The sequence below is a fragment of the Ambystoma mexicanum genome, chromosome 11 (assembly GCF_040938575.1).
Source record: "Ambystoma mexicanum isolate Mex_15411 chromosome 11, UKY_AmexF1_1, whole genome shotgun sequence".
Lineage (NCBI taxonomy): Eukaryota > Metazoa > Chordata > Amphibia > Caudata > Ambystomatidae > Ambystoma > Ambystoma mexicanum.
Window position 1 is genome coordinate 1,346,640,482 of NC_090934.1, and position 15,458 is coordinate 1,346,655,939.

A 15,458-nucleotide genomic window follows, 5' to 3' on the forward strand; every position below is an offset into this window, starting at 1 on the left:
TTTTCTGCCGTTGAGGCTTTTTCCCTGCTCAGGAGCCGGCTCCCGGGAGTTACCGCTGTTCGGTTCCCCAATCACCCGACAGCGTGGCATCCCTGGAAGCTCGCCCCTACTTACGTCAAAGAAAGGAAGGCAAGAAAGACGGCAAGGATCCAGCTCGAAGACGCCCAGGAAGAAGGTCGGTGGCACAAGACTACCCTACGGATACCTCAGGTGAGGAGGGAGGGAGGGAAGCCTTAAAAGACTCTGACAAACCTGATAGCGTGCAACGCCACAAGACACAGATGGCTTCTCTCGAACAGTACCAGGAATTGGTAGCCGCCATTCAGGGGCTTACGATAGAGGTTCAATCACTTAGATCCGAAAACCAATCATTACGGCTGCAGGTAGCAGCTCGTGAGGAGACCCGTGGAGACCTACCTCCTCTACCATTATCTTGCGGAAAGTATGATGGCAATCCGAAGTTATTGAAGGAATTTTTGGATGCTTGCCGGCTTTATTTTACTTTCCGTCCTCGCACCTATGAGACCACCAAGGCCAAGGTGGGCTTCTTAGTCTCAAATTTAACAGGAAACGCCTTGGCATGGGCTTCACCACTAGTTCTACAGTCTCATCCAGCTACCTCTGACTTTGATCAGTTTTTACAACTGTTAAAGACCCGCTTTGACCGACCTGAGGTTCAGTATGCCTCATATGAAGCCATCCTTGACATTAGACAGGGCCCCCACGATGTACAGACTTACGTGACATCCTTCATGCATCTAGCCACAGATGCTGGATGGCCTGATTCGGCCCAACAGACTTTATTTCGTCGCGGCTTACATGAGGACATTAAGGATGAACTGGCACGCATTGCAAGACCCCAGACCTTTCAAGAACTTGTATCACTCGCATTGCAGATTGAATTCAGGTTAAGAGAAAGAAGACAGGAAAGAAGACGTCCACGTCTCCCTCCCTTATCTATCTCACCCAATTCTTTGAGGGATAGTCCTGTTTCCCCCGTTGGAGAGGAACCAATGCAGATCAGTACTACAAGAGGGCCTTTGACAGACCAAGAGAAGAAGAGAGTTGGGCCTCTGTATGTACTGTGGTTCTAGTAAACATTTACTTCGAAATTGCCCAGAGGTTCCTCCGCGCCGCCAGGGAAACGAATCTCCCCGAACCTAATCAGGGGTAGGTCCGGGGGTGTTGAAAAGAATCCCTGTAACAACACTTTGCCTCTTCTTCCTAGAGAAGACAATCGGCTGATGGTCTTTCAGGTTAAGTTGTGTCGGGATCCTTCTACAGTCTGGGAAGCGTTAGCCATGCTGGACTGTGGTGCAGCAGGGAACTTCATTGATGTATCCTGGGCCAGAGAGAACGACGTGCCACTTCGTTTCAAGAATCTGCCCATTCCTGTGGAAGGGGTAGATGGACAACCTCTGTCTTCAGGACCCATAAATCAAGAGACTCTACCTTTGCAAGTCCAATTGTTTCAGCATCAGGAAGAAATGGTATTCGACATCATCAAGGCTGCACACTTTCCGGTCATTCTTGGTATTCCGTGGTTACGCAGACACAACCCATTGATCGACTGGACGAACAATACCATACAGTTTCAGTCATCCTTTTGCCTCAATGAATGCCTAGAGATCGGTCATCTCACGGCTTCCCCGAACAAGGCGGATCTCCTGTTGACAGCATCACTTCATATGATCCCTGAACACTATCAAGACTTTTTAGAAGTCTTCCTGGACAAGCAACCACATTCCCTTCCTCCTCACAGAAGAGAAGACTGTGCCATTGAAACCCAACCTAATGCGTCTATACCTTTCGGGAGGATGTATCCCCTATCCTTGCCCGAGCGCAAGGCTCTCAAAGAGTATCTAGATTGTAATCTACAAAATGGACTCATTCAAGAATCTAAATCGCCAGCTGGAGCATCTTTGTTCTTCAGACCGAAGAAGGGATCATCGGAACTCCGCCCTTGTATAGACTACCGAGGTTTGAATCGCCTTACCATCAAAGACCGATACCCGATGCCTCTTATCAAGGAGATATTGGAAGCCGTACAAGGTGCATCTGTCTTCACTAAGCTTGATCTCAGGGGAACATATCATCTGCTCCGTATAAAACAGGGGGATGAATGGAAGACAGCATTTAGGACACCACTAGGGCATTTTGAATATCGAGTCATGCCCTTCGGCTTAGTTAACGCACCTGCTGTATTCCAACGCTTTATGGATAAGTTGTTTGCCGATCTCCTATTTTCCTCAGTGGTGGTGTATCTAGACGACATCTTGATATTTTCCTCGTCCCTCCTTGAACATAGAAGACACGTTTGGCTGGTACTAGAACGTCTGCTGGAAAACAAGCTTTTGGTAAAGCCTGAAAAGTGTGTTTTTGAAGCTCCAGTGGTAACCTATTTAGGTTTCATCCTTTCTCACGAGGGTATCCGCATGGATCCCGTGAAGAGTCAAGCTATAACCGGTTGGCCAGCCCCCAGAAACGTTAAAGAAGTTCAGCGCTTCCTCGGACTGGCTAATATTTACCGTCAATTCATTCCTGGATTCTCCGAGAAGGTTCTCCCAATCACCTCACTGTTGAAGAAGGGAGTAGCCTTTTCTTGGTCTCAAGAGACAGATTCTGCATTCCAAGCTCTGAAAGTGGCATTCACCTCGGCACCTATTCTGGTGCAGCCTGATCAGACTTTCCCCTTTATTGTAGAGACGGATGCCTCAGGAGGAGCTATTGGGGCCGCTCTCCTTCAGAAAGGAAAGGATGGTCTAGAACATCCGGTGGCATATTATTCTAAAACCTTGTCTTCCAGTGAAAGGAATTATTCTGTCATTGAGAGAGAGTTGTTGGCGATCAAGCATGCCTGTGAAGAGTGGCGACACCTCCTTCAGGGGGCTATACATAGGTTTACGGTACGTACCGACCACAGTAATCTTCGGATTCTGCAAGAGATGGAATGTCGTAATGCCAGACACGCCCGTTGGGCGTATTATTTTTCGCAATTTGATTTTGAGGTTACATACCTTCCCGGCAAACAGAATATCTTAGCCGATGCCCTGTCTCGTACTTGTGATTCGGTTGGTGAAGCAGACTCTAGCCATGATTTATTGTTAGCGGGTAAAGAGATCAGTACTGTGGCCAATATTTTTTTGCGCGATGTCCGCATCCAGCAACATTGCTCTCCGATTGGGTCTGGTTTAGGGTCTGAATTACAAGAAAGAGAGGGAATCCTTTTTAAGGGTCGAGCCCTATATCTACCCGACAAGAAGCATCAAAGACTGGCACTCTCATGGTGTCACGATTCACCCATGGCCGGACATAAGGGCATACGAGCTACCAAGGATCTTTTGTCCAGAATGTTCTGGTGGCCAGGTTGGAATTAGGATGTGCATTCTTATGTATCCACCTGTTCCATCTGTGCAGCCAACAAGTATTCTTCCTCCAATCCCATAGGCCTATTACAACAGGAACCTGCTCCCAAACAACCATGGGCCCATGTCTCCACGGATTTTATTGTGGAGTTGCCAAATTCTGAAGGAAACACAGCCATCATGGTTACTGTCGATTCTCTGAGCAAATTGGCCCATTTCACACCTTTGAAGGGGGTACCTACGGCCCCTGAGATGGCCAAGATATTCTTGAAAGAGATTGTGCGGCTTCATGGTCTACCAGAAACCGTGGTATCGGATCGAGGCCCTCAATTCACTTCCCAATTTTGGGGCTCTCTTTGCAAACAGTTCGGGATTCACCGAGCTCTCTCCTCTGGGTTCCACCCGCAAAGCAACGGGCAGACAGAAAGGCTCAATCATACGTTAGAACAATATCTTCGATGTTTCTGTAGCAGAAAGCAAGAAGTCTGGAATGCCTTTCTCCCTATGGCTGAGTTCACTTATAATAATACCAGACATACGGCCATCAATATGTCTCCTTTTTTTTGTACGTTTGGCTACCATCCCAAACATTTGCCTTTGACTGATATTCGCCCGTCGAAATTACCTGCTATGGATCATCTCCTAAAGGAACTCAAAGACACTCATGTGTTAGCCAGTGAGACTTTGAACGCTAGTCGACAGTCCTACAAGACATGGGCCGATAAGAAAAGGAAGGCAGTACCCTCGTGGACGGAAGGTGATAAGGTCTGGTTGGCCACAAAATTCTTACCTCGTTGGACACACATAGGAAAATTTGCACCCAGATACCTCGGACCTTTTCGGATCACCAAGAAGGTTAACCCTGTTGCCTTTCGTCTTCAGTTACCTTCCTCTCTCAAACACGTACATCCCGTATTTCATTCCTCTCTTTTGAAGACTTACCGTCCGGACCCTTCTAAAAGAAGATCCGAGAGTCCGCTTAGTGTCACTCAGTGTGAACCAGCAGAATACGAGGTTTCCCGGTTAATTGATTCCCGTTATCATCATGGAATCCTTCAATACTTGGTTCATTGGAAGGGTTATCCCATCGAAGAACGTACATGGGAGACCGTGAGTCACATTCATGCCCCGCAACTCATTAGGAGGTTTCACAGATTACATCCGGACAAACCAGGAGGTTCCCCAAGTAGAAGGGGTCATACTGTCATGATTCCTGTCGGGCGGCGCTTCTGGGATTTGTGGAGACGCCATTGACAGGTGCCGTTACGTTCGACGGCCGTTGGGAAGCACCGCTCTAGTGTTTTTCCAAGATGGCCGCCGATGTTGTTTAGTGTCGGGCTCGAGCAGCGTTTCTTCGCGTTGCACCTTCTCTGCTTCTCCCGGCTCGAAGGTTACGCTGTTTGCCCCCGCGTTCTGGCTAGTCCCCCCCTCCATTGGACTTTCTTTTGTGGTTTCCCGCTTGCTCGCTTACCGGTACCCTGACCGGTCTCTCTGTGATCCCTCCTCTCAGCTTGGCTCCTTTGGTCTCTCCCTCATTGGCGCCTTGGCTTACCCATTCTTTGGTCCTGGGTGCTCCTCTTCATTCCTCTGGATAACCCTGCTTTCTCTCCTGGTATATTCTCCTCATCCTCGCCTGCTCTGGAGGTGTTTCTGCTTACCTGGGATTTCTCCCCCATTGTTCATCCGTCACTCTCAGCTCTCCAAGTTTGTTACTCCGATCATCCTCAACATCCCAAGACATCACCTCGGGCATCTTCCTGTTCTGGACTCTCATCGCAGGGTTTTTTCTGCCGTTGAGGCTTTTTCCCTGCTCAGGAGCCGGCTTCCGGGAGTTCCCGCTGTTCGGTTCCCCAATCACCCGACAGCGTGGCATCCCTGGAAGCTCGCCCCTACTTATGTCAAAGAAAGGAAGGCAAGAAAGACGGCAAGGATCCAGCTCGAAGACGCCCAGGAAGAAGGTCGGTGGCACAATACTACCCTACGGATACCTCAGGTGAGGAGGAAGGGAGGGAAGCCTTAAAAGATTTTGACAAACCCCTAATGCTCACACCATTGACAGACCATGTAACACCACCTCCAGAAACCTTAGACTCTGCTCCAGTCTTACCAAACTATTCGAACCTCTCGCTAGGTCCACCAGCAACACAAATAATAGGAAGTCATGCCCACCAACTAAATCAGCCAATACCTTCTTAAACATAACTCAATTACCCCCCACTACCAAATAATGAAAATTGTCTGCAGAACAAACTACTCAATGTACCTCTTAAAAGTAATACTAACAACCAAATCCCACCTAGTTTATCTACAGGGAAGATTACCCCACACCTTAAGGGGGCCCTAATAAATGCCTGCTCTCTAGTGGCACATGCCACGGAAATAGCGGACCTTATACAGACTGAAAAGCTAGATTTCTTAGCGATCACTGAATCTTGGCTACATACAACAGCCGGCCGTGCCCTCCCGCTCGCAGTCCCAGAGGACTACCCAATACTCAGAGCAGACAGAACTGAGGCACGTGGCAGAGGCATAGCCCTAATAGCCAAAACTAACCTAGACTTGAGGCTAGCCCCCTCACCTGATGTTAAATCATGCGAATCCTTAATCGACAAACTACCGATCTCTGGGTCCAAAACTCTCACCATTCATCTTCTATACAGACCACCTTGCCCCATTATGTCTTGTGAGGAGGACCTAACCACAATCCTTTCTAACATTAAAAACACCTCACAAGTCCTACTGTTTGGGATCTTTAATCCCCACGTAAAAAACACCCAAGACCTACAAGCAGAACTAATCGCTGACTCTCTCACAGAACTAGGCTTTAGCCAAAGAGTAACCCCTCCTACGCATATCAAAGGAAGAACCCTCGGTTGGGTGGCAGACTACAATTGCCAAGCCACTATCACCTCCATCATCCCGCAGTCCTGGACGGACCACCACCTCCTTACATTCTCACTAGAAGCCATAACTTGTGCCAGGAAAAACACCTCATTGGCCGCTGCCATACCCACCAGGAATAAAAAGAACAGCCGAGAAACTCGTACCATTAATACTACCAACACTAAACGCCCTACCAGAGTCCACCGATGCTTCCTGCCTAGTCGAGGAATACAACAAAGCAATGTCCGAAGCCCTATATATCATAGCCCCTCTAAAAACAAGAAAGAGTAAACCTAAAATGCACCTGAACTCCTGGTTCTCTCCTCACCTCACATCTCTGAGATTGTAAAAGAGGAAGAGCAAATCCATATGGAGACACCAACTATCGGATGATAATAGATCCAACGGTGTCCAGTCATAATATCGAAAAAAAAATTCGAATGTCAAAAAAGTCGAATCAAAAATGTCGAATTATTTTTTTTTTCGATATTTTTGTTTGAGCTCTAGTTTATATTTAAAAAAAAGGTAAAAACAAAAAAAAAAAAACGGGGGTTGGGGGGGAACCCCCCATTTCGAAAAAAAAACGCCATAAAAAATAAATTCGACATTATTTTTTTCGACATTTTTTTTTCTACTTTTTGACTTTCGAAATTTTTGATTTCGAAATTATGTCTATAAACCAGATCCAACCTAACAAAATATCCTCCCAATACAAGAAGGAAATAATCCTAGCCAAACAAGACGCATACAATAAGAGAATTTCACAAGCCAACTCAAGCACAAAAGAATTATTCATAATCTTCAAAGAGCTTGAAACTCCAATACCCGTACCCGACACTTGTGTGAAGGACAAAAACTGGTGCACCAGTATTCAAAAAGCCCTATCTAACAAAGAGGTTACCTTACAGGATAAAATCGCCAAAAAAAGACCTCCTTCACAAATCAATCACTCAACCTAGCAAGCCTACGTCTACCAACAAATCGACACACTGTTTCAGCTGCACCAAAGTATCCATCCTAAAGGTGGAAAAAATCATCCTCACCCTCAAACCATCTAACTGCCAAGGTGACCCTTGCCCTACCCAAATCATGAAAGATGCTGCCAGAGACCTATCACCCTTTATCTCAAAGCTTATCAAAGCATCTTTTTTCCACCGGCACCATCCCTAGCAACCTTAAGGAGTCCTGAGTGCTCCCAGTGCTTTAAAAACAATCCCTAGACCCATCCATCCCTACCAACTAATGACCCATCACCACAGTCCCCTTCCTGCTTAAAATCTGACAGGGTTGCATACCTACAAATTCAGAAATATCTTGAACAAAATCATCTCTTAGGAGTCCTCCAGTCTGGTTTCAGGCCCCAACACGGAACCGAAACAGCGCTGTTGGACCTCAAGGCCCAAATTGACGTACTTCGAGACAATAGAAAAACTGCCCTACTGCCCTACTACTCTTGCTTGACCTATCAGCGGCGTTTGATTTGGTAGACCACAAAATCATCTGCAACAATCTGGACACGGCTGCACACTTTTTGCAAAAAGCAATAGGCTGGATACAATCCTTCCTGAATAACAGGACTATGCGGGTCTTTTCACCATCAGCATCCGCCAACCCCGTTCCCATCACATGTGGGGTTCCACAGGGATCATGTGTCTCACCTACCATGTACAACATATTCACGAAGCCCCTTTTCGATGATCTCAATGATCTTGGTATCACCTACACAAACTACGCAGATGATACCCAGATCCTCATACCGCTGACGAGAGATTATGACACGGATTTGGCCTTGGTGAACAAGGTATACCTCATCATCCAGGCATGGATGGCCACGCATGGTCAATGCCTGAATGACGACAAAACAGAACTCATTATCCTCGGCACCGCCCCTAATGTTAACAAACTCAGCCACAAATACGCCAGCTTCAATATTGATGACATCTCCCGCCTGGATCATGGTAATGCACTACTATTGGGTGCAAGCAAACAATGCTTGACAAAATATCAACGTATCCAAAACCATGCGGTACGGATAATCAAGCAAAAAGCAAGGACAGACCACATAAGTGAAGCCAGAAGAGAGCTACACTGGCTCAGGGTTGAAGACCGTGTCTTATTTAAGTCTTTGACGCTTACCTATAAGTGCATATATGGAAGGGCTCCAGCTTACCGGAAGTCCAAAATTGTTGGCTACACACCATACCGTTCGTTAAGGTCTGAGGCTCAAGGACTCAATGTAGTGAACCCCCATAAAAAAGCAAACGGCTTAGGTAACTTTCCCAACTGGTCTGTCGTCAGTTGGAACAAACTTCCGCTGAGTTGGAGACTTGAACCCAATCATCTCAAATTCAGAAAAATATTGAATACCCTCCTGTTTAAATGAAAACAGAACGCTAGTGTAGCATATGTTCTTCTCTGTCTTGGTATGCCAAGTGTCCCGTTACATAAGTAGCTGGTTTTTCTCACAGCTCATGTCCATGTCTTTCTGTTGCGCTCTGATGCCTGCGGGTTTACGGCCCATTACAAATAAATAAATAATTCTCAATCAAAGTTGCTAAAGAAGTCAAAACTTTAGGCTTCTACTTAGAGGCCACTCTCTCCTTCACCAAACAGGTCAACTCCATGGCCTCAGCCACGGCTTAGACCTGTAAGCTAATTAGAGCCGCTAAACCCTTCCTCTACAGGCACAGCTGCACTACCCTGGCCAGAGAATTAATTCTGTCGAAACTACACTATTGCAATCCCTTTTAGATGGGAGCAAACAAGCACATTATTAACAAAATCCAGATTCTACAAAACAACGCCCTTAGAGTGGCGTTGCGTATAGCAAAAAAAGTCCACATCTCAGAAATAAGAAGAATGAACAACTGGCTCACCAGTAACGACAAACTCTTGCTAAAAACGGCCTCACTTACACATAAGTGCCAAAACAATGCCGCCCTACGTAACCTCATAGAAAGATTCAAGAGACAATCATCTAATCGCCAAACAAGAATGGCTAACACTAACCTAACTATACCTAGGTTTAAACGTTTCAAAACGGGAGGGTGCATCTTCCCGGTCAAAGCTGCACAACTATGGAACTCCCTACCCCCAGCCTAAGGGTAGACCAAACCTACCCACACTTTAGACTCAATATCACCAAGCGGTTTAAAGAAAATGACCAATAAACTACCGTCCCTACCACATTGTACATATTATTGAATCCTTGCAACTTACTACCCAACCGACCACTCAGCATCTCTGTACGTTTACTCTAGGGTCTGCTGCAACTTGCTGCCCTGCCAAACGGCCGCCCTCTCGGCCTGTATATAACGTTATCCATCAACAAACTGACCGCTTTGTATTTGGTGACTTTTATTCTTGCTGTATATAGTTACTGACTACTTATTATACAATTTGCTCTTGTATTGTATATTCTTGTACACCACTGTAACCAAGAAAAATATATCCTTGTTGCTTTCGGCGCCCTGATACCCTCGGGTCTGGCGCACATTATAAATAATAAACAAAAAATCAATCAAAGGCAAAGCTGATGCAGATGTAATGCCAACATCTGTCTCTCATGATCCTGGCAAAGGTTTAAACCCCACAATCTTAAGGGGTAACATATTGAAAAGTGAACATAAAATAAGCAAATACAGAGGGTGTCAAGTTCTCGGATTGGAGGCAAAGAGGGAAAAAAGCAATCTACAGACAGCGAGTACATCTAAAATTGTTATGATGCAAAAGACAAATGTCATTTACCTGTGACAATATTTTTGGCTTTTTCAAAAGATGAGAAAGGTATGAAATAAAGGCATTCATTACAAACATGCCATTTTCTAAACCACTAAGAAAAAATAAGAACACAATTTGCCAAAGTGCAGTTTCTCCCTCGAAAATGCAAATATTGTTAACTTCAACATAAGGTCAAACACTTACTGAATATATTCCTTCTTGTTTTTGTTGGTAATTACTATTTCAGAGCCACCAATTTTCAGGTCATGTTGACGGGTCTAAAAATAAAAAGCAGACAAATTAAAAACCCGATAGTCAATTTCACGTAAATAAACCATTTTGTGTACAACCCCGTTAACTTTCAATATGACTTCCAATCAGTACTTTTATGTTAATTAACCAACTCCCACTTATTTTATTTCCCCTTAACCATGGTATTTGCAAATATCTCAAATTGCATTCTTTACTTAAGTACAGGTCTTTGCACTGAAATGTTGATATCATAGTAAACGTTTTAGAAATATCAGTGCATCTCCTTTAGAACTTGTCGAAATTGTCTTCACAAGTTAGGGCCCGATTCATAGAATTGAGTGCAGGGTAGGTGCAAGCACTGCACGCGTGAAGGAGCATGCGCCAGCCGTGGAGCAAATAAACAATTGTGTGGCACGCATATTTATGGATTAACCAAGGCATCACTAGCTGTGCCGCTGCTAGCGCACCTGCAAGCTAAATCAGCTGATCATCTGCTTTTCGGATAATTCACTTCAAATATTGTATTTGCCGCGTGTTCCACGGCATCTAAGATGGCCGCCGCTGACACCATAACAACCAGAGCCGTCCTGCAGCCCGGGAATATCACTGCCGCAGGCCCGAGTGCCTATTCGCTCCCCCGACCCGACTGCCCCTCCCCAACTGCTTTAAATGGAGGTGGAGTGGGCCGGGAGAAGGCTGCAGAAAAAGGCCAGCGCTCCTCTTCGCTGCTCGCAGACTGCCGCCTGCCGTGAAATGCTGCCCATCCATATCCATACCATTGCAGCCCCACTCACTCACATCTAGATGCGAACGTCTACATGCACGCACATACACAGCCCCCACCAATCTCGCTACCACCGCCCATGAGCACATGTAATGCTCGCCTGCAATCCAGAACGAACAAAGCAACTCTTATCGCTTGCACAGCTGCCTCCCACCTGCAAGTAAGACATTCCTCGTGGATCGTCACAACCTGCTCACCAACCTTTCAGGGGCCTCAATCCCCGCCCAGCCCAGACACTCCCAGCAATGCTGCCACAAAATCCCACAAACTGCATATTACCCTGGACATGAGTCTCTCCAGGGAGCAATATATTGACTGTAATGCCACTGTATCTATGTCTGTGACCCCAGAAAATGGGACCCCCACTACTGCCAATGTTTATACTGCAGGGCTCAATTCTTCTACCCCAACCATGCAATGTATTGACTGTAATGCCACTGTATCTATGTCTGTGACCCCAGAAAATGGGACCTCCACTACTGCCAATGTTTATACTGCAAGGCCCAATTCTTCTACCCTAACCATGCAACGTATTGATGCAAATGTTACCATGCCTCTGTCTTTGACTCCAGACAATGGGACTCCCACTACTACCAATGTTTATACTACAAGGCCCAATTCTTGTACCCTAACCATGCAATGTATTTATGCAAATGTTACCATGCCTGTGTCTGTGACTCCAGAAAATGGGGCCACTATGATAGTAACCACTACTCCTCCCACCCCTGACCCCCACCTCAAATGTGCCCTGATCAACGCCCGGTCCATCAATGCCCACGCCTTAGACATTCATGACCTCATCACCACCAATGACCCAGACCACCTCTTGGTCACTGAAACGTGGCTACATGAAGCTTCAGGCCCTGCACTATCCCCCTCGCACTCCCATCAGGCTATGCTGTCACCAGACAAGATCGCCCAACTAAAGGTGGAGGAGTTGCACTAATAGCCAAAGATTCCATCACCATCAGGAAGATTGACAAAACTACCAACAATAACAGTGATTATCTCCAACTCAAACTCACCATCTCCCACCACTGTACCATTACCCTACACCTTATCTACTGCCCACCAGGCCCTCTAGGTGACTTTCAGGCCTCCCTCACCCACCTCTTGGCAGACAATCTAAAGAAATCAACCAAAGCCATCCTCCTAGGTGACGTCAACCTAGGCCTGAATGGCACCAAAGATCCTGCCACCAAATAACTTAATACAGCCCTTGAAACTCTAGGATTTATGAACGCCATCACAGACCCCACCCTTTCCCTAAGCAGAACACTAGACTGGATCGCCCAACACAACTACCCTCTCACAATCGCAGGTAATACTCCTACCCCTTGGTCTGGCCACCATATCATCACCTTTAATATCCCTACCACTAGAACCTCATCACACTCCCTCACCCCCTACCACCTGCCCTCACAAGAAGTGCCCGCCTACTCGCCAAAGAGAGACTCCTACCATATCTACAGGGACCCTCCTTCAGACCTCCCTTCTCCAATGTCCCATAAACACTCGCTCAGAATTATGACAGAGCCATCACTACAGCAATTTACTCCATCGCCCCACTCAAACCACGTAAAACTAAACCCACTAACCACCCCAATGTTTGGTCCACACAAGACCTCCTTAAATTCTGTACGCTCAAATGTGCTGCACTAGCACGCGAACAGACATCCCATGATGACAAAGACAAAGTAGACTTCAAATCACGCTCAAAAGAATATACGAAAGCCATTATCCAAGCCAAAGCCAAATCATTCAAAGCCAGAATCAACGATGCGAAATCCAACACCAAGGAAATGTTTACCATATTTAGAGAACTCGAGACTCCAACACCCACACCCCAAAACTTCACCAAAGATAAGGCAGGGTTTGATGACATCCAAACAGCCATGCGTAACAAGCTTAATCTGCTTCAAGCTAAAATTATTAACACCAGACTTGCGCTCCCCAATTCCACCATTCCCACGCCATCCTCCCCCTCGGATGCTTCCCCCATTCCCACTCCATCCTCCCCTTCGGATGCTTTCCCTACCTTCTCATTCAAAGCCATCCAGGAGAAAGACATGATTAACCTCATGAAAGGTATCAAACCCTCCAATTGTAAAGGCGACCCCTGCCCGCCGCTATTATTAAGGACTCTGCAGACACCCTCGCTCCATTCGTAACAGCCTTTGTCAACGCCTCCTTCACCACAGGGAAAGTCCCCTCATGCCTCAAGGAAGCATGTGTCCAGCCTCTCAAAAAAAAAAAAAAAAAAAAAAACACACACACTTGACCCAACAACTACAGGCCCATTACCACCGTCCCGTTCTTACTCAAAATTCTGGACAAAGCAGTATACCTGCAAGTTCAGCACTTCCTCGAGGAGAATAAACTCTTGGGAATGAGACAATCCGGCTTTCGCACTAAAAATGGGACAGAGACCGCTCTACTCGACCTCAAAAACCAGATAGACGACCCAAGAGACCAATTTAAACCGGTCCTGCTTCTTCTCCTCCATCTCTCTGCTGCATTCCACCTTGTAGATCAGGACGTCCTATGCCATCACCTCACCTCCACAGCCAACTTTTCCCCAGAAGCCAACAAATGGATTACCTCATTCCTACAAGGTAGGACCATGCAGGTCTTCTCTGATCTAGCCACTGCCTCACCTACCATCATGTTATGTGGCATACCTCAAGGCTCCTGACTCTCTCCTACCCTCTTACACCAACTACGCTGATAACACGCAGATACTTCTCACACTTACAGGGGAATATGACACTGACTCCACGACTCTCAACAACATTTACAACACCATCCAAACATGGAAGGCTGACAACCATCTATGCCTTAAGTCGGACAAAACTGAACTCCTAATTGTAGGTTCCCCTGACACCCTCAAAAAACTTGATGCCCAGTTTAGCCACTTCACCATCGACTCCATCAGACCTCCAGTATCTGACACAGTAAAAACTCCAGGTGTCTATTTAGATTCAAATCTATCTATGACTAGGCAAGTAAATGCATTTGCCTCCTCTGCTGCCTACCATGCAAAACTTCTCAATGCAGCCAGGCCCTTTCTGTCCAATGACATCTGCACCAACATAGCCAGAGCCATCACTGGGTCCCGGCTGGACTACTGTAATGTTCTCTTCCTAGGTACCTCCACCAAAAACCTTGAGAAACTGCAAGTAATTCAGAATAGCGCCCTGCGTGCAGCACAAGGCATCTCCAAAAGAGAGCACATCACTGCCGCTAGAAGAGCATCCCACTGGCTCCCCATAAAGGAGAGGTTTATCTTCAAAGCCCTGGCCCTCATACACAAATGCATTCACCTCTCTGCACCAGCCTATCTGTCACAAAGAATCCACCCTGCCTCCTCCACAAGACCTACCAGGATACCCTATGCCAATAAGCTTACCGTACCCAGTGTAAAAAGAGCTACAGCAGGTGGCGCCAGCTTCCCCTAGCTTGCCTCCCTACACTGGAACACCCTCCCCACTACCCTGCGAGCCGAACCATCACTCGCTGCCTTCCGTAAGGCCATGAAAACTACATTGTTTGCCTGATCAACCCTACTTGCTGACGCGACTACCTTCCCCTTCCTCAGGGATACTGTGAATGTTTCACTACTGCAACTAGTCTTCTGTACTAATGACCTTCAATGCATATTATGTATAATCTCAATGCTGTCTAATGTTTGAACTCTTACCTACTGGAACTAAGTTTCCTACAAGTAACAGCTCCACAATGCCCCTGGGCTGTCTGTGCACTATATAAATGTAATAAATAAATATATAAAGCTGCAGCAGTAACATGTGTTTCCACGCGATCACTCCACCCGCACCCCAGCCACATTGCATGGAAACTCAGCGCGTACCCCCCGAAACATGCACAAATACCCTGGAAGATTACCCCTCCTCACGGGACAGCCACATCCCAGCTCCATCACCTGTGACCACCCCTGGATGCAGCCCACACCACATGGGACCCCTTCCCCCATCACCCGTGACCACCCCTGCAGGCAGCCCACACCACATGGGACCCCCATCACCAGTGACCACCCCCTCAGGCAGCCCACAACACATGGCACCCCACCAACACCTGTGACGGCAACCTACAGGCAGCCCACACCACATGGGATCCCCCCAATAACCCGTGACCACCGCTGGAGGCAGCCCACATCACATCGGAATCCTAAAATCACACATGCATGCATGTGTGCACACACATGAACAACATTGGTCAACAGCAGGGACACAGAACTGAGTCAAAGAAGAGTGAAACTTGCACTAAACCATCGAGACCAGACACCACTTTGATTTCAACGGGTAAAAATATATAAAAAAATTAGTATTCAAATCATACTCAGTAACATATAAAATCAGCATGAATTAAATTAAAAAACAAAAGGACGTGAAAACGAAATAAATTGGATGTTAAAAATGAAAAACTCAAACATGTGG

The 15,458-nt window shown here is 46.5% G+C and overlaps 1 protein-coding gene across 6 annotated transcripts in view; it reads right to left on the minus strand.

Moving 5' to 3' along the window:
* The window catches only part of NEDD4 (NEDD4 E3 ubiquitin protein ligase), a 2,630,465-nt gene that overhangs the window by 401,626 nt on the left and 2,213,381 nt on the right, over window positions 1-15,458 (minus strand). For all 6 annotated transcript variants that reach the window (XM_069624887.1, XM_069624886.1, XM_069624885.1 and 3 more), the window contains one exon: window positions 10,173-10,246. In XM_069624887.1, the coding sequence (XP_069480988.1) occupies window positions 10,173-10,246 (74 nt within the window). The remainder of the gene's footprint in view (window positions 1-10,172; window positions 10,247-15,458) is intronic.